This window comes from Mixophyes fleayi, chromosome 3 (assembly GCF_038048845.1).
Source record: "Mixophyes fleayi isolate aMixFle1 chromosome 3, aMixFle1.hap1, whole genome shotgun sequence".
NCBI classification, from domain to species: Eukaryota; Metazoa; Chordata; class Amphibia; order Anura; family Limnodynastidae; genus Mixophyes; species Mixophyes fleayi.
Window position 1 is genome coordinate 73,893,445 of NC_134404.1, and position 20,433 is coordinate 73,913,877.

At 45.2% G+C, this 20,433-nt stretch overlaps 1 protein-coding gene across 1 annotated transcript in view; it reads right to left on the reverse strand.

Annotated features, from left to right (window-relative positions):
• Window positions 1–20,433, reverse strand: part of LOC142143723 (allantoinase, mitochondrial-like) — a 52,847-nt gene that overhangs the window by 2,656 nt on the left and 29,758 nt on the right. Inside the window, 3 exon segments of the mRNA XM_075201802.1 lie at window positions 355–527; window positions 12,733–12,868; window positions 18,252–18,438. Coding sequence (XP_075057903.1) covers window positions 355–527; window positions 12,733–12,868; window positions 18,252–18,438 — 496 coding nt within the window.

The window sequence follows — 20,433 nt, forward strand, 5'->3', positions numbered from 1 at the left end:
AGCCAGACTTAAGTGTGAAAGGTAGGATCCTAAGTAATACCGCCACAGCAATGGGGTTAATTGTAGGTTTTTTGATTGGAATGCACAAGACAAAAGAATAATATGCACATAGATCAAGTACAGTTTGTTTTTATTGATAGAATAAAGTCAATTGCACTAAAATTGTTAGTTAATTAATCATAGGTAGTGTAAGCTACTTGTCTCATACTAGTGAATGTGTTCTTATAAAGTGTACTCCTGTGGTGGTCACCATTACAGTTCTTGAGTTATTTACATATTTGTAATGTTTTAGTAAAGCTTATACAACATTTGTAGCTGTCAGTACAGTAGAACTACTCCTACCATTTTCCTTACCTGAAACTCACTGTCAGGGTCCCAGATGACCAGGTCGGCATCGTATCCCAGTTGAATGGATCCCTTGCGATTGTTGAGGCTGCACAGTTTGGCTGGGTTACTGCTCAGTAAGCGGGACACATCTGGCAGAGAGAACCCCCGCATCCTTGCAGAGCTCCAGAAAAGAGACAGCCCTTAAGGAAGATGAATGGGCATTTTATATGATGAAAAAAGAAAATTATCTGAAACAATTAAAGTGCAGCTTTTGTCTATGTACAGTAGGGACAGCTACTTTGTGGACTAAACTAATTGTCATAAGAATTCCTAACTTTGCAGCCTATCATGGAGGCACTTTGGATGCTCTCACTGGGTGTCATTTTTGAAGGGCAGAACGGTAGCTTTGTAGCGCAGAAGCACTATTGTACCTTCTGTGTGCCTCAAGTTCCATCAGGGCATGAATACACAGCTAGAAGGCATGCCTCGTGCCTCGAGTTCCACCAGGACATGTATACGCAGCTAGAAGGCATGCCTTGTGCCTCAAATTCCACCAGGGCATGTATACGCAGCTTGGAGGCATGCCTAATCCCTCGAGTTCCAGCAGGACATGTATACACAGCTAGAAGGCATGCCTAGTGCCTCGGGTTCCCCCAGGGCATGTATACACAGCTAGAAGGCATGCCTTGTGCCTCGAGTTCCAGCAGGGCATGTATACACAGCTAGAAGGCATGCCTTGTGCCTCGAGTTCCAGCAGGGCATGTATACACAGCTAGAAGGCATGCCTAGTGCCTCGAATTCCACCAGGACCTGTACATGCAGCTAGAAGGCATGTCTAGTACCTCGAGTTCCACCAGGGCATGTATACACAGCTAGAAGGCATCCTAGTGCCTCAAATTCCACCAGGGAATGTATACGCAGGTAGAAGGCATGCCTAGTGCCTCGAGTTCCATCAGGACATGTATACGCAGCTAGAAGGCATGCCTAGTGCCTCAAGTTCCACCAGGGCATGTATACGCAGGTAGAAGGCATGCCTAGTGCCTCGAATTCCACCAGGACCTGTACATGCAGCTAGAAGGCATGCCTAATCCCTCGAGTTCCACCAGGACATGTATATGCAGCTAGAAGGCATGCCTAGTGCCTTGAGTTCCACCAGGGCATGTATACACAGCTAGAAGGCATGCCTAGTGCCTCGAATTCCACCAGGACCTGTACATGCAGCTAGAAGGCATGCCTAGTGCCTCAAATTCCACCAGGGAATGTATACGCAGGTAGAAGGCATGCCTAGTGCCTCAAGTTCCACCAGGGCATGTATACACAGGTAGAAGGCATGCCTAGTGCCTTGAATTCCACCAGGACCTGTACATGCAGCTAGAAGGCATGCCTAATCCCTCGAGTTCCACCAGGACATGTATATGCAGCTAGAAGGCATGCCTAGTGCCTTGAGTTCCACCAGGGCATGTATACACAGCTAGAAGGCATGCCTAGTGCCTTGAGTTCCATCAGGGCATGTATACGCAGCTAGAAGGCATGCCTAGTGCCTCAAGTTCCACCAGGGCATGGATACACAGGTAGAAGGCATGCCTAGTGCCTCGAATTCCACCAGGACCTGTACATGCAGCTAGAAGGCATGCCTAATCCCTCGAGTTCCACCAGGACATGTATATGCAGCTAGAAGGCATGCCTAGTGCCTTGAGTTCCATCAGGACATGTATACGCAGCTAGAAGGCATGCCTAGTGCCTTGAGTTCCACCAGGGCATGTATACACAGCTAGAAGGCATGCCTAGTGCCTCGAATTCCACCAGGACCTGTACATGCAGCTAGAAGGCATGCCTAGTGCCTCAAATTCCACCAGGGAATGTATACGCAGGTAGAAGGCATGCCTAGTGCCTCAAGTTCCACCAGGGCATGTATACACAGGTAGAAGGCATGCCTAGTGCCTCGAATTCCACCAGGACCTGTACATGCAGCTAGAAGGCATGCCTAATCCCTTGAGTTCCACCAGGACATGTATATGCAGCTAGAAGGCATGCCTAGTGCCTTGAGTTCCACCAGGGCATGTATACACAGATAGAAGGCATGCCTAGTGCCTTGAGTTCCATCAGGACATGTATACGCAGCTAGAAGGCATGCCTAGTGCCTCGAGTTCCACCAGGGCATGTATACACAGCTAGAAGGCATGCCTAGTGCCTCGAGTTCCACCAGGACCTGTACATGCAGCTAGAAGGCATGCCTAATCCCTCGAGTTCCACCAGGACATGTATACACAGATAGAAGGCATGCCTAGTGCCTTGAGTTCCATCAGGACATGTATACGCAGCTAGAAGGCATGCCTAGTGCCTCGAGTTCCACCAGGGCATGTATACACAGCTAGAAGGCATGCCTAGTGCCTCGAATTCCACCAGGACCTGTACATGCAGCTAGAAGGCATGCCTAATCCCTCGAGTTCCACCAGGACATGTATATGCAGCTAGAAGGCATGCCTAGTACCTTGAGTTCCACCAGGGCATGTATACACAGCTAGAAGGCATGCATAGTGCCTCGAATTCCACCAGGACCTGTACATGCAGCTAGAAGGCATGCCTAGTGCCTCAAATTCCACCAGGGAATGTATACGCAGGTAGAAGGCATGCCTAGTGCCTCAAGTTCCACCAGGGCATGTATACACAGGTAGAAGGCATGCCTAGTGCCTTGAATTCCACCAGGACCTGTACATGCAGCTAGAAGGCATGCCTAATCCCTCGAGTTCCACCAGGACATGTATATGCAGCTAGAATGCATGCCTAGTGCCTTGAGTTCCACCAGGGCATGTATACACAGCTAGAAGGCATGCCTAGTGCCTTGAGTTCCATCAGGGCATGTATACGCAGCTAGAAGGCATGCCTAGTGCCTCAAGTTCCACCAGGGCATGTATACACAGGTAGAAGGCATGCCTAGTGCCTCGAATTCCACCAGGACCTGTACATGCAGCTAGAAGGCATGCCTAATCCCTCGAGTTCCACCAGGACATGTATATGCAGCTAGAAGGCATGCCTAGTGCCTTGAGTTCCATCAGGACATGTATACGCAGCTAGAAGGCATGCCTAGTGCCTTGAGTTCCACCAGGGCATGTATACACAGCTAGAAGGCATGCCTAGTGCCTCGAATTCCACCAGGACCTGTACATGCAGCTAGAAGGCATGCCTAGTGCCTCAAATTCCACCAGGGAATGTATACGCAGGTAGAAGGCATGCCTAGTGCCTCAAGTTCCACCAGGGCATGTATACACAGGTAGAAGGCATGCCTAGTGCCTTGAATTCCACCAGGACCTGTACATGCAGCTAGAAGGCATGCCTAGTGCCTCAAGTTCCACCAGGGCATGTATACACAGGTAGAAGGCATGCCTAGTGCCTTGAATTCCACCAGGATCTGTATATGCAGCTAGAAGGCATGCCTAGTGCCTTGAGTTCCATCAGGACATGTATACGCAGCTAGAAGGCATGCCTAGTGCCTTGAGTTCCATCAGGACATGTATACGCAGCTAGAAGGCATGCCTAGTGCCTCGAGTTCCACCAGGGCATGTATACACAGCTAGAAGGCATGCCTAGTTGCTCGAGTTCCATCAGGACATGTATACGCAGCTAGAAGGCATGCCTAGTGCCTCGAGTTCCACCAAGGCATGTATACGCAGCTAGAAGGCATGGCTAGTGCCTCGAGTTCCACCAGGGCATGTATACACAGCTAGAAGGCATGCCTAGTGCCTTGAATTCCACCAGGACCTGTACATGCAGCTTGAAGGCATGCCTAATCCCTCGAGTTCCACCAGGACATGTATACGCAGCTAGAAGGCATGCCTAGTGCCTCGAGTTCCACCAGGGCATGTATACGCAGGTAGAAGGCATGCCTAGTGCCTCAAGTTCCACCAGGGCATGTATACGCAGCTAGAAGGCATGCCTAGTGCCTCGAGTTCCATCAGGACATGTATACGCAGCTAGAAGGCATGCCTAGTGCCTCGAGTTCCACCAAGGCATGTATACGCAGCTAGAAGGCATGGCTAGTGCCTCGAGTTCCACCAGGGCCTGTATACGCAGCTAGAAGGCATGCCTAGTGCCTTGAGTTCCATCAGGGCATGTATACGCAGCTAGAAGGCATGCCTAGTGCCTCGAGTTCCATCAGGACATGTATATGCAGCTAGAAGGCATGTCTAGTGCCTCGAGTTCCACCAGGGCATGTATACACAGCTAGAAGGCATCCTAGTGCCTCAAATTCCACCAGGGAATGTATACACAGCTAGAAGGCATGCCTAGTGCCTTGAATTCCACCAGGACCTGTACATGCAGCTAGAAGGCATGCCTAGTGCCTCGAATTCCACCAGGACCTGTACATGCAGCTAGAAGGCATGCCTAGTGCCTCAAATTCCACCAGGGAATGTATACGCAGGTAGAAGGCATGCCTAGTGCCTCGGGTTCCCCCAGGGCATGTATACACAGCTAGAAGGCATGCCTTGTGCCTCGAGTTCCAGCAGGGCATGTATACACAGCTAGAAGGCATGCCTTGTGCCTCGAGTTCCAGCAGGGCATGTATACACAGCTAGAAGGCATGCCTAGTGCCTCGAATTCCACCAGGACCTGTACATGCAGCTAGAAGGCATGTCTAGTACCTCGAGTTCCACCAGGGCATGTATACACAGCTAGAAGGCATCCTAGTGCCTCAAATTCCACCAGGGAATGTATACGCAGGTAGAAGGCATGCCTAGTGCCTCGAGTTCCATCAGGACATGTATACGCAGCTAGAAGGCATGCCTAGTGCCTCAAGTTCCACCAGGGCATGTATACGCAGGTAGAAGGCATGCCTAGTGCCTCGAATTCCACCAGGACCTGTACATGCAGCTAGAAGGCATGCCTAATCCCTCGAGTTCCACCAGGACATGTATATGCAGCTAGAAGGCATGCCTAGTGCCTTGAGTTCCACCAGGGCATGTATACACAGCTAGAAGGCATGCCTAGTGCCTCGAATTCCACCAGGACCTGTACATGCAGCTAGAAGGCATGCCTAGTGCCTCAAATTCCACCAGGGAATGTATACGCAGGTAGAAGGCATGCCTAGTGCCTCAAGTTCCACCAGGGCATGTATATGCAGCTAGAAGGCATGCCTAGTGCCTTGAGTTCCACCAGGGCATGTATACACAGCTAGAAGGCATGCCTAGTGCCTTGAGTTCCATCAGGGCATGTATACGCAGCTAGAAGGCATGCCTAGTGCCTCAAGTTCCACCAGGGCATGGATACACAGGTAGAAGGCATGCCTAGTGCCTCGAATTCCACCAGGACCTGTACATGCAGCTAGAAGGCATGCCTAATCCCTCGAGTTCCACCAGGACATGTATATGCAGCTAGAAGGCATGCCTAGTGCCTTGAGTTCCATCAGGACATGTATACGCAGCTAGAAGGCATGCCTAGTGCCTTGAGTTCCACCAGGGCATGTATACACAGCTAGAAGGCATGCCTAGTGCCTCGAATTCCACCAGGACCTGTACATGCAGCTAGAAGGCATGCCTAGTGCCTCAAATTCCACCAGGGAATGTATACGCAGGTAGAAGGCATGCCTAGTGCCTCAAGTTCCACCAGGGCATGTATACACAGGTAGAAGGCATGCCTAGTGCCTCGAATTCCACCAGGACCTGTACATGCAGCTAGAAGGCATGCCTAATCCCTTGAGTTCCACCAGGACATGTATATGCAGCTAGAAGGCATGCCTAGTGCCTTGAGTTCCACCAGGGCATGTATACACAGATAGAAGGCATGCCTAGTGCCTTGAGTTCCATCAGGACATGTATACGCAGCTAGAAGGCATGCCTAGTGCCTCGAGTTCCACCAGGGCATGTATACACAGCTAGAAGGCATGCCTAGTGCCTCGAGTTCCACCAGGACCTGTACATGCAGCTAGAAGGCATGCCTAATCCCTCGAGTTCCACCAGGACATGTATACACAGATAGAAGGCATGCCTAGTGCCTTGAGTTCCATCAGGACATGTATACGCAGCTAGAAGGCATGCCTAGTGCCTCGAGTTCCACCAGGGCATGTATACACAGCTAGAAGGCATGCCTAGTGCCTCGAATTCCACCAGGACCTGTACATGCAGCTAGAAGGCATGCCTAATCCCTCGAGTTCCACCAGGACATGTATATGCAGCTAGAAGGCATGCCTAGTACCTTGAGTTCCACCAGGGCATGTATACACAGCTAGAAGGCATGCATAGTGCCTCGAATTCCACCAGGACCTGTACATGCAGCTAGAAGGCATGCCTAGTGCCTCAAATTCCACCAGGGAATGTATACGCAGGTAGAAGGCATGCCTAGTGCCTCAAGTTCCACCAGGGCATGTATACACAGGTAGAAGGCATGCCTAGTGCCTTGAATTCCACCAGGACCTGTACATGCAGCTAGAAGGCATGCCTAATCCCTCGAGTTCCACCAGGACATGTATATGCAGCTAGAAGGCATGCCTAGTGCCTTGAGTTCCACCAGGGCATGTATACACAGCTAGAAGGCATGCCTAGGTTCTTGAGTTCCATCAGGGCATGTATACGCAGCTAGAAGGCATGCCTAGTGCCTCAAGTTCCACCAGGGCATGTATACACAGGTAGAAGGCATGCCTAGTGCCTCGAATTCCACCAGGACCTGTACATGCAGCTAGAAGGCATGCCTAATCCCTCGAGTTCCACCAGGACATGTATATGCAGCTAGAAGGCATGCCTAGTGCCTTGAGTTCCATCAGGACATGTATACGCAGCTAGAAGGCATGCCTAGTGCCTTGAGTTCCACCAGGGCATGTATACACAGCTAGAAGGCATGCCTAGTGCCTCGAATTCCACCAGGACCTGTACATGCAGCTAGAAGGCATGCCTAGTGCCTCAAATTCCACCAGGGAATGTATACGCAGGTAGAAGGCATGCCTAATCCCTCGAGTTCCACCAGGACATGTATATGCAGCTAGAAGGCATGCCTAGTGCCTTGAGTTCCACCAGGGCATGTATACACAGATAGAAGGCATGCCTAGTGCCTTGAGTTCCATCAGGACATGTATACGCAGCTAGAAGGCATGCCTAGTGCCTCGAGTTCCACCAGGGCATGTATACACAGCTAGAAGGCATGCCTAGTTGCTCGAGTTCCATCAGGACATGTATACGCAGCTAGAAGGCATGCCTAGTGCCTCGAGTTCCACCAAGGCATGTATACGCAGCTAGAAGGCATGGCTAGTGCCTCGAGTTCCACCAGGGCATGTATACACAGCTAGAAGGCATGCCTAGTGCCTTGAATTCCACCAGGACCTGTACATGCAGCTTGAAGGCATGCCTAATCCCTCGAGTTCCACCAGGACATGTATATGCAGCTAGAAGGCATGCCTAGTGCCTTGAGTTCCACCAGGGCATGTATACACAGCTAGAAGGCATGCCTAGTGCCTTGAGTTCCATCAGGGCATGTATACGCAGCTAGAAGGCATGCCTAGTGCCTTGAGTTCCATCAGGACATGTATACGCAGCTAGAAGGCATGCCTAGTGCCTCGAGTTCCACCAGGGCATGTATACGCAGGTAGAAGGCATGCCTAGTGCCTCAAGTTCCACCAGGGCATGTATACGCAGCTAGAAGGCATGCCTAGTGCCTCGAGTTCCATCAGGACATGTATACGCAGCTAGAAGGCATGCCTAGTGCCTCGAGTTCCACCAAGGCATGTATACGCAGCTAGAAGGCATGGCTAGTGCCTCGAGTTCCACCAGGGCCTGTATACGCAGCTAGAAGGCATGCCTAGTGCCTTGAGTTCCATCAGGGCATGTATACGCAGCTAGAAGGCATGCCTAGTGCCTCGAGTTCCATCAGGACATGTATATGCAGCTAGAAGGCATGTCTAGTGCCTCGAGTTCCACCAGGGCATGTATACACAGCTAGAAGGCATCCTAGTGCCTCAAATTCCACCAGGGAATGTATACACAGCTAGAAGGCATGCCTAGTGCCTTGAATTCCACCAGGACCTGTACATGCAGCTAGAAGGCATGCCTAGTGCCTCAAATTCCACCAGGGAATGTATACGCAGGTAGAAGGCATGCCTAGTGCCTCAAGTTCCACCAGGGCATTTATACACAGGTAGAAGGCATGCCTAGTGCCTCGAATTCCACCAGGACCTGTACATGCAGCTAGAAGGCATGCCTAATCCCTCGAGTTCCACCAGGACATGTATATGCAGCTAGAAGGCATGCCTAGTGCCTTGAGTTCCACCAGGGCATGTATACACAGATAGAAGGCATGCCTAGTGCCTCGAGTTCCATCAGGACATGTATACGCAGCTAGAAGGCATGCCTAGTGCCTCGAGTTCCACCAAGGCATGTATACGCAGCTAGAAGGCATGGCTAGTGCCTCGAGTTCCACCAGGGCCTGTATACGCAGCTAGAAGGCATGCCTAGTGCCTTGAGTTCCATCAGGGCATGTATACGCAGCTAGAAGGCATGCCTAGTGCCTCGAGTTCCATCAGGACATGTATATGCAGCTAGAAGGCATGTCTAGTGCCTCGAGTTCCACCAGGGCATGTATACACAGCTAGAAGGCATCCTAGTGCCTCAAATTCCACCAGGGAATGTATACGCAGGTAGAAGGCATGCCTAGTGCCTCGAGTTCCATCAGGACATGTATACGCAGCTAGAAGGCATGCCTAGTGCCTCAAGTTCCACCAGGGCATGTATACGCAGGTAGAAGGCATGCCTAGTGCCTCGAGTTCCATCAGGACATGTATACGCAGCTAGAAGGCATGCCTAGTGCCTCGAGTTCCACCAGGGCATGTATACACAGCTAGAAGGCATGCCTTGCAAAGACCCTCGTGCGCCTCATTTTGTGGAGCATTACAGAAATTAGATTATTGCAATGAGATAAAGGAGTGTGAGGTAAAGGCTTGCCATGTGAAGGAACACACAGCCTTTTCCACTCTGCATATTTAACTCAAGCTCAGAGATGGTGAAGCTCAGGCCTTGTCCGATACTTTTAAAAGGAATCGTCACCTACATGTTAGACTTCAGCACTGTAAGAAAATGGTTCACACACACAACATTATGTCACCTATAACAAAGATAGTCTGTGTGCCCACACACTTATGATTGATATAATGGATATATACAGTCAGGTCCATAAATATTGGGACATCAACACAATTCTCATATTTTGGGCTCTATACACGACCACAATGGATTTTAAATAAAACTAACAAGATGTGCTTTAACTGCATACTTTTAGCTTTAATTTGAGGGAATATACATCCAAATCAGGTGAAAGGTGTAGGAATTACAACGGTTTCTATATGTGCCTCCCACTTTTTAAGGGACCAAAAGTAATGGGACAATCGACTCAAAAGCTATTTCATGGACACGTGTGGGCTATTCCCTCGTTATTTCATCATCAATTAAGTAGGTAAAAGGTCTGGAGTTGATTCTAGGAGTGACATTTGCATTTGGAATCTGTTGCTGTCAACTCTCAATATGAGATCCAAAGAGCTGTCACTATCAGTGAAGCAAGCCATCATTAGGCTGAAAAATCAAAACAAACCCATCAGAGAGATAGCAAAAACATTAGGTGTGGCCAAATCAACTGTTTGGAACATTCTTAAAAAGAAAGAACGCATCGTAGAGCTCAGCAACACCAAAATAACAGGAAGACCATGGAAAAAAACTGTGGTGGATGAAAAAAGAATTTCTTCCCTGGTAAAGAAAAACCGCTTCACAACAGTTGGCCAAATCAAGAACACTCTCCAGGAGGTAGGTGTATATGTGTCAAAGTCAACAATCAAGAGAAGACTTCACAAGAGTGAATACAGAGGGTTCACCACAAGATGTAAACCATTGGCGAGCCACAAAAACAGAAAGACCAGAAACAAGGCCAGTGGCTTCCACTAGCTGAGCTCCAGTCTCACTCCCCAGACCGGACGCTTAGCACCTTTGAGTTCTTTCAAATCAGCCATTTTTTGCGATCCCTGTCACCCAATTCTATACTGCGTCCCCTCACTCCATTTGAGAACCTATGCAAACTCCACCCCATGTCCAAGGGCATGATATCACAGCTTTATAGTATCTTTCTTGATTCCACTCTTCACCCTCAGCTCCCCCACGAGGTTGAATGGGAGAGAGATCTCGGCCCTCCGCCAGATGAGGAGGCCTGGGAGGACATGAGACTGGGGATTGCCAAAAGCTCTATGTCGACCAGACTAAAAGAAACATCCTATAGAATTTACTATCGCTGGTATTATACCCCCACTAGACTTCATGCAATGTTCCCCTCCTCGTCGCCTGACTACTGGCGGGGTTGTGGCCACAGGGGTTCTATGATACATATCTGGTGGACTTGTCCAATTATCGCTCCCTTCTGGGATGCGATCCATTTCTTTATCAATACCTTATTTGAGACTCCCGTTGCGAAGGACCCCTGGATCTTTCTCCTTTGTTATCCTCCTCGGATCTTGATAAATTCTCCAAAAAACTGACGGCGCACATCCTCACAGCCGCCAAATCTCTTATTGCCCTCAACTGGAAGCATATTTCTTCTCCATCTTTTTCGGCTCTTAAAAAACAAATTTGGAATGTGGCAGCAATGGAAGAGATTACTTACCACTTACACGACAGAGGTTATGCTTTCAGCCAAGTCTGGGCTCCATGGCAAATGGCGGCAAGCGCGTTTCCCTCCGATTCTTAATTTCCTCGTGGAGGCCCATGTGTGGCGAGTGAGTCCCTGCTCCTGCTCTACCAACCCTTGACCCTCTAATACACTTTAATTGCCTTCCCTCTGACCGCACTCTTGTCTATCTTTTGTGGTCTTCCTTCCTCCCTCCCCCCTATTATCCCCCCCCCTTTTTTTACACACCTCCCCCCCATTCTATTTTGATGTTGTCTGGTTTATGTAAGATAAAGCAAGAAATAATATAAAAAATAATGGTCAGTTTACATCTTAAGTTCCCTGTGGATGTCCTTCCTGGATTTCATTACAATGTAAATGTCTTCTTATGTACACACTGTGACTTTCAGATTTTGTATCTTGTATGCCTTGTATTGCTTGACCATTCAAAATAAAGAATTATAAAAAAAAACCAGGAAGACCAGATTAGAGTTTGGCAAACAACATCTATAAAAGTAATTACAGTTCTGGAACAACTTCCTATGGGCAGATGAGACAAAGATCAACTTGTACCAGAGTGATGGGAAGAGAAGCGTATGGAGAAGGAAAGGAACTGCTCATGATCCAAAACATACCACCTCATCAGTGAAGCATGGTGGTAGTAGTGTCATGGCGTGGGCATGTATGGCTGCCAATGGAACTGGTTCCCTTGTATTTATTGTGACTGCTGACAAAAGCAGCAGGATGAATTCTGAAGTGTTTTGGGCAATATTTTCTGCTCATATTCAGTCAAATGCTTCAGAACTCATTGGACAGCGCTTCACAATGCAGATGGACAATGACCCGAAGCATACTGCAAAAGCAACCAAAGAGTTTTTTAAGGCTAAAAAGTGGAATTTTATGCAATGGCCAAGTCAATCACCTGACCTGAATCCGATTGAGCATGCATTTCACTTGATGAAGACAAAACTGAAGGGAAATGCCCCAAGAACAGGCAAGAACTAAAGACATTTGCAGTAGAGGCCTGGCAGAGCATCACCAGGGATGAAACCCAGCATCTGGTGATGCGTTCCAGACTTCAGCCTGTAATTGACTGCAAAGGATTTGCAACAAAGTATTAAAAAGTGAAAGTTTGATGTAGGATTGTTTAGTTTGTCCCATTATTTTTGGTCCCTTAAAAAGTGGGAGGCACATATAGAAACTGTTGTAATTCCTACACCATTCAGTTGATTTGGATGTAAATCCCCTCAAATTAAAGCTGAAAGTCTGCAGCTAAAGCACATCTTGTTAGTTTCATTTCCATTGTGGTGGTTTATAGAGCCCAAAATATGAGAATTGTGTCAATGTCCCAATATTTATGGACCCGACTGTATGACTAAGCTGAGTGTTCATTTAGGAGAAAAAGTTTCTTTTATCTAAAGGATGTAAAGGGATTTTGAGGTGAATGTTACACTTCTGCATAGTGCACCTCTCCGCACACTGAGTGGAGTGTGTTGGGTGGGTCGTCAATTGCACTGGGGGAAAACCAAGGCATTTTGTAGTGTACATCATATAATACCTCCGCTGTGTTTAGGCAATAGTTGCACTATAAAACCATCCTCAAACTATTAGGTCACTGCCAGCGACTGGACCACTTATGATGGTTAATTTAAATTTTTACCTGAATGTGGACATTGGATTTTCTTTTCACCCAGGAAATTGTAATGTTTGAATATAATGCCACCATGGCAGTGCACTGATTACCCAGAAGCATTTGTCATCTGAAATGAAATTAATACTCACCAAGCTGTAGGGAGGAGATTCCTCCCCAGGCTTTCAGGAAATCTCCATTTTTCAGGAGCTTGAGGTCTGGGGTGCACGGTGAATGATCAGACACTACCATGTCTATTTGACCCTACAGAAGTGCGTTCCATAGCGCCTCATGCAGGTGAAGAAAGGTATGTGTTAGGTAAGAGCAATAATCTGCTGATTATTTATTTATTATCCTTTATTTGTATAGGGCAAATATTATGCAGTGTTTCCAGAGAATAATGACTCATTTAAATAAGCCCCTGTCTAAATTCCCTACCACACAAACACTAGGATCCATTTCGTACGAAGCCTATTAACATATCAGTATGTTTTTAGACTAAGAGACCATGTAGAGAATATACAATCTATACACAGATAAGTGCCTGGTTGGAACTGAACTCATGACCACAGCCCTGTGTGGCAACAATGCTAACCACTGTGCTACCATACAGCCATCTACTTTAATTTCTCACTACAGTAGAAGACAACATAACACTCAGACATAAATATATTAATGCACATTATAAGATATTTGACTAAACAATGCTGATAAACTCAACAACTAGACCTTAAAAACACTTTAAACCCCTAGGTCATTATCGCCACATTCAGATTGTATATATTTGCTATATAAGAAGGTGGTACTGAAGTACAGTAGTACAGGGAGAGTTGTGGAGGACAGCAAGCTAAACACGAGATAAACACAATATACATGATATTTTTATAAGAGGACTATAGAGGTGTGAATATAATATGTGTGAAGAATGTATTAGCACTAGCAATCCATCAATTTGTTGTGAGGAACATAGACATCAGGGGGTATATTTACTAAACTGCGGGTTTGAAAAAGTGGACATGTTTCCTATTGCAACCAATCAGATTCTCTGTCATTTTGTAGAATGTACTAAATTAATGATAACTAGAATCTATAGGCAACATCTCCACTTTTTCTAACCTGCAGTTTAGTAAATATACCCACGGGGTAAATGTATCAAACTTTCTAGAAAGGAGTGTAGGTGTTGCCCATATCAACCAATCATATTCTTGTTATCATTCTCTATAATGTACTAGATAATTGATAGCTAGAATCTGATGGGTTGTTATAAGCAACACCTGCACTCTTCCTTTTTAGAAGGTTACATTGCTACATTTACTCCCATATGTTTTTACCTGATGGGCAGAAAAGAGAGTTTCTTGGATGAAAGATTGCGCATTAAACTTGAAAAAGGTTACAAAGAAGATTGAATCTCAAAATGTTTAACCAATATTACATTTTCAAGACTTTACATTTAGTGTTGATAATATTTTACTGAGGTCACATTTCTACTTATGTGAAAAACTACTTAGGTCCAGTGTAGGTCTATTTTTGCACAAGGGCAGCTCAATTTGCGCAGAAGTGTATGGGTTTGCAGAACAATCAGAAAACGTTTGCACAGACACTGCACTCTTTGGACTGTACTTTGCTTTGTAGATGGGCTCTCAGTCATTTTCACTCCACACAAACATTTGCATGGAGATCAGATCTAATCCTATGGCTAGATTTACTAAACTGCGGGCTTGAAAAAGTGGAGATGTTGCCTATAGCTACCAATCAGATTCTAGCTGTCATGTTGTAGAATGCACTTAATAAATGAAAGCTAGAATCTGATTGGTTGCTATAGGCAACATCTCCAGTTTAGTAAATATACCCCCTAGGGGTAAATGTATCAAAGTGCGAGTTTGCCAGCGTGTTTAAATCGCGGAAAATCGCGGGTAAAAAATAAATAAATGCAAATGTATCAAGCTGCGATTTTGAGGCTCATGTTCAAAATCGCTGGTCATCTCTAAGATTTTGAGCGATGTAAGCACTCACGAGTTTAGCAAACTCTCCTGTGTTTGGCAAACTCGCCTGTGTTGTAACAGTGAGTTGTCAACATATCACTGTTACACTGGCCCTGGTAAAAAGTAAAAGAATAGATAAAAGTTTAAAAAAAAAAAAAAAAAAGCGTGGGGTCCCCCTGCTATTTATGCTTTACCCTAGTGCTTACCCTACTACCCACAGCCATGGGGTAGTAGGAAGAGCCCTAGTGCTATCAGCACTGGGCTGGTTCTTTCTAGGGGGGGGCCTGCTCATTTTTTTCGGCGGACCCCACTCCCTAGGGAATCCAGCCCAGCGCTGAACAGCCTAGGGTTGGTTAGTCATTATGGCAGGGGGACCCCTGCCGCGCGTCCCCCTGCTATAGTGCCGCCAACCCTGGCTGGTTTGCCTAGTGCTGGTAAAGTGAAAATCGGGGGGACCTCACGCAAAATTTTTCCCCGATTTTCATGGGACCAGCACTAGTCAGGCAGCACTAGGGTTAAACATAAATAGCAGGGGGACCCCACGCTTTTTTTTTTTAAAAACTTTTATCTATTCTTTTACTTTTTACCAGGGCCAGTGTAACAGTGATGTGTTGATACAACACGCTGCTATCAAGCAGCGTGTTGTATCTGGCGTGTTTAGAAGCAAACTCTCCTGAGTTTGCTAACTCGCAGCTTCATACATTGGAGACTTGTATAGCTGCAGTGGCAAACAGTGGTGAGTTTGATCTCTGGCGATTTTGCAAGTAGCGATTTTGACAGAAGCAGAACTCAGCTTCATACATCCTCGAGTTTCAACTCTCCCGAGAAAATCGCTGGAGTTGCAAACTTGCACTTTGATACATTTACCCCCTAGTCTTTACTGCTGTGCACTCTGCACTCTTCAAGTGCATTTCTAAGAGCCCTATATATAAAATAAAAGCTTCAAACACACACAAATCCCACAACTAATAAAGACTGTCATAATATCTTCTCACACTGATAATTTAAGCCATAATTAATAATAAAAGGTAGTATTTTAAGAGAAAAATATAATTAAATGAAAGAGCGTCTGAAGTGACAATAGGTTGGGTTTTGTTGTGTTTTTTACACCTTACATGGTGCACATATTCACATTTTTCCACCCAGGGGTGTTTCCAGAGACAGAAAAGCACCTTGGAATGCGTTGGACGCTCCTGGTAGGCCTACTAGTGCAATGCTAAACCCCTCTGCGGTAAGCATCTTGTGTGCATTGTAAATGAGCTCCTCTAACTGCAATCTTGATTCATCCTTTCTGAAGTCTCAAGGGTCTTATCTGACACCACATCATCCAGATATAAGATAAGATGAAGCCTCTGGGAATTGAACTTCACCGTTACTTTGTAAACCCTAAGTAACAGGAGAAACCTATAACTCAGACATGAAGCTTTTTCATAAAAATATTGTGTATTCATAGGTCATTTCTAGTATATTACCAACTCATTACTTATGAAGACTCTTATTCTATTAGTTTTATTGAGGACTTTAATGAAATCACAAACATACCTTGAGTGACTATCTTTTCTCATTAATTTAATATTTTGTAAAATGAATGAATTGTTAACACTTTTTTGTGCTACTTATATCTTATCTTACTACATTTCATACATGATCACCCAGCTACTACTACAATGCGGACATCTGCTTGTACCAAAAAACTCCTCAACCACATCCCAATGGGAAGCACACCCTCTAGTGGCCAAGATAACATGTAATTAAGGTATTTCTAAGAAGACAATAATAGCCATCTCTAGATTTAATAGTAAAAAAATAAAAATAAAACAAGAAAAATCCTGACTTACATGTGGAGAATTTGTTTGTTAAAAAAAATATAATTTTTATTTATAAGAATATAAATAATAGCATTGACATCATTGTAAAATATTCCTCATATATTATTAGATATGGTGGCATAAGGGTGCTATTTTCAGGGGATGTTAGATCATACTTGCCAACTCTCCCGGAATGTCTGGGAGACTCCCGCATTTTGCAAGAGTCTCACGGACTCCCGGGAGAATGTGGCAATCTCCCGGATCTGCCCACTATACTAGGAAGTGCACTGCAGCAGATTATCGAGACAAATCTATCATGATAGACTTTTATTGCAACTATACAATTTACACTTGTCACATAAAATCATTAGGGGTGCAACAAGCATGAATCCATTTTGTTCAGGTTAGATGCTTTAGCAGAAATTACTGTAGATTAGGGTCACTTTACAATAGAGAACCCACGGGGATAAATTGTAATCCACAGGTTAAAACAAAGTTTCAGCTGGACACATGAAGCTTATTTACTTGTACAGCATGCAATCAGTAATCAATCTCTTGCAGCAACTGTAGCAATTCTCTTCATCAGCAACCATTTTAGGCCGTTTCACCATAGACTCAAACTTCTGATGCAATATAGACAAAATCTTGCAAGTAACGATAAACACAGCAGATTTGGCTGGAATAAACTCTTCCTTCAGAGAGCAGCATAACCTCTCAATAGCAATATTACAGTCCCAGTCAGAGGTTGTAATAACACAGTTTGATGTCTCCCTTGTTTGACTTAAATAAATTGAACATAGCAAAGCAACATAAACCATAAAATTTTCTGTTTTACGAGTCCTGCTGACGTCTGATAGGCAGTGGCAAGCTGGATATTTTTCCTGTTTCTCCAAAGATGTTTCCTTATAAGCTAGTGTTTACATACTTTGGATGCAAACATCCCTCAGGACAACAGTTCATCAATAGTGGCTCTTTGTGAGAGGATCCTCTACTATGCCAGGCAGCCTTCACAGCGAAACCCACACTAGCCTCTAGCAGTCCGTTTTTGGCTCCTCCCCTTCCCAAGAAGCTCCTGGAGCCTTTTACTACATTCTGGAGCTCTAGTGAGCAGCCTGGAGCTGTAGTTTGCAGTTTGTCCACCTCAAAATAGCCGATGCAATTTGCATTAAACTTTCCAGAGGCAGGCTGGGAGATGGTGGTTTCTGGATGAATGCATTCAGTAAAATACCTGTGATATGCAGGGTATTACAATAGGAACCTGTAATTAAAGTGATCGCAATTACGATCACTTTACTATAAACTATTCACCTGGACAGACCCCTATAGGAGCCGGAGCCTGCTGTCCTGGCTGAAAAATGTTAATAAATAGACATGTTATATAATTTCTTTTCAATGTGATAAAAAATGATAACTAACGTGAGAAAAATACAATGCATCATAAATAGACCCCTTGCTGTTCCTCTGTACAGCTTTATTTTACTCTTCAGAAATGATAGTTCAAAACAATACAAAATCATATGACAGACTCCGTTTAATGACATACAAGTATGACATCCAAAATCATACCTCCCAACATTTGAGAAGCAAAATTGAGACAAAATAAACTCCTCCCTTGTTCTGGAAAAACCACACCCACATTGTCACATAGACACACCCCTTTCTAAGTCTGAGCATGCTAAAATCTAGACTTGAGTTTCTAAGTATGTGTAGTACAATATGACTTCTAGTATACTTCTATACTATACTAGAGTTTCAAAAATGACCACATTAGTTCTTTATTGACAATATGCTAAATGTTACATTTCCTTACCATTACCAATCAATAAATAACAGGTAGCTATCGACTATAAAGATGTTTGTAAGTGGATATCAGTACTGTACCTTGTTGCTTTGTCCTCTCACAGGCGGGCAGCATTTGTAGTATGTGGCACCAGAGGGAATGTTTTCAGCGCTTAGGGTCAGGTAATGGTGAGTAGTCTCTACAGTGATGGGCGCTCCAGCTTTTTTTGCTCTTGAGATAATAGGAAGTGATCGCGCCGATGAAAGATGTACAATGTGACAGCGTACTCTGAGGGTAAATAGATTTGTTTCCTTGTGACAAATAGTTTGTTATATTCTGAGACATGTTGCATCCTTTCTTTCCAAATTATTATTATTATGGATACAATCAATAAATAAAAGTACACCGTGAAAAGTAATATACATTTGTCACATTTAGAGGCAGATTCAATTGACTGTATTACTCTAAAGAGTAACGCGACATGCGCACTATTACCATTACTACGGTAATAGTGCGTATCATTACCGTTAGCACAGTAATTTCAACACTGATTTTTGAAATCCAGGTTAAAATTGCCGTATTAACGGTAATAGTGTGCAGACTGTGTTACTCTCAAGAGTACCGCGGTCAATTGAATCTGCCATTTAGAAATGGATGACATTGTATAGTTTTACTGGTATATTAATATTCATAACCTTTACTCATCCTACAAATTTAGTGTTCTAAGGACAGCTTTCAAAGTGATATTAGTGGAGCCAGTTTTATAAAATCCAATGCATAACAATTTTAACTTAAATACTGTCACGAGCCGTGGCGGTGCCCGGAGCCGCGGCGGCTCCGGGCACCGCCGCGACTGGCTTCCCTCTGTGGCCCAGCGTCCCGGCCGTCGTCATGACGACTGGGACGTCACTTCCGGTTTGTCACGGCCGTTGCCAAGGCAACGGTCGGGACGCTCTTTTTCTGTAGCGCCGCGTCCCGGCACCCAAATTAGGTATTAGCCTCAGCTGGCTAATTTCTTCCTCCTGTACCCCAATCATTTGCATTGGCCCATACTAGTATATAAAGCAGGAAGGGTCAATCCTCCCTGCCGGTTATCCATGCTTCCTAGCATACTTTCCCTGCTGTGTTGCTGTTTCTGAGATTCAATACCCTTCTGTTGCCGACCTTTGCCTGGATACTGACACTGTTGATATGCCTGTGACCTTGACCCCTTTGCTTGGATTTAGACGCTGCTGAATTGCCTGTGACCTTTGACCCCTTGCCTGGATTTTGACGCTGCTGTATCGCCTGTGACCCTGAAACCTTTCGCCGGGATCCTCACTCCACCTCTGTGTAAACACCTGCGCTACATTCTCAGGCTATCATCTCCTACTACTAGAGAACAAGACCTGGGGGCATCTGAGTACCTGTGAGCACATCTAGCTCTACGGGAAAGGCGGCTACTATAGGCGAAGACCTCTGAAGCAGTTCTAGGAGTTGATACCTGGGGCGTGAGCCCTAACAAATACAATATAACAGTGGCTGCTCACCCAATTTTTGTAAATCAATGGTCCATCCATGGAGTTGGACTGTATGGAGTCACGATCTGACAGGGAAGTTTTTTTAATGAGTTCAATGGTAGTATGTCAAGTCTTTTAAGTAGTTAGATATCAATTGGGTGTTGATTAGTAAGCATGTGGTAAGAATACCAAGCAGTGTGTTGAGAACATTTTTTTAATTACCTGTTTAGTGACTGGTGTGAGAGTTTATATACTTTTCCCAACTGTGCAATAGAGCTGAAGTTAGTGTTCCCTTGTTGTGTGTCGTCTCAAATCAATCCTTTCTTGACAAATTCTAGTGTAGGGTTCGCAATTTGGAACCTCTGTTGTAGTATGACTTTAGGTCTCACTGCTGCTAACATTAGGAGGAGCATTATAGCTACTCTTGGAATGATTGATTGCTCTGTCAAACAACCATATATTACCCACTGAGTACACTTGAATTGGTAACGTATTATTAGGATATTGGCTACCTCTACCCAAAAAGCTTGGACAGACATGCATCTCGTAAACAAGGAAAGTGATATGCTGTTCCACATTTTGGATTTGTAGTATATAAGGAGAGGCCAATCACTTGCCTTCTTTGTGGTGAGAGAAATGCTTGAGTGTGGATACTATATGCCAAATCTTGGTTGCCCCCCCCCCCCCCCCCCCTGTTGATGTAGAGAGCAATTTTAATGTGAGTTGTAAGGTATCCAGAATGTCCAGCACCTTCATTGCAGGGATGTAAATTTACCATTTTTCA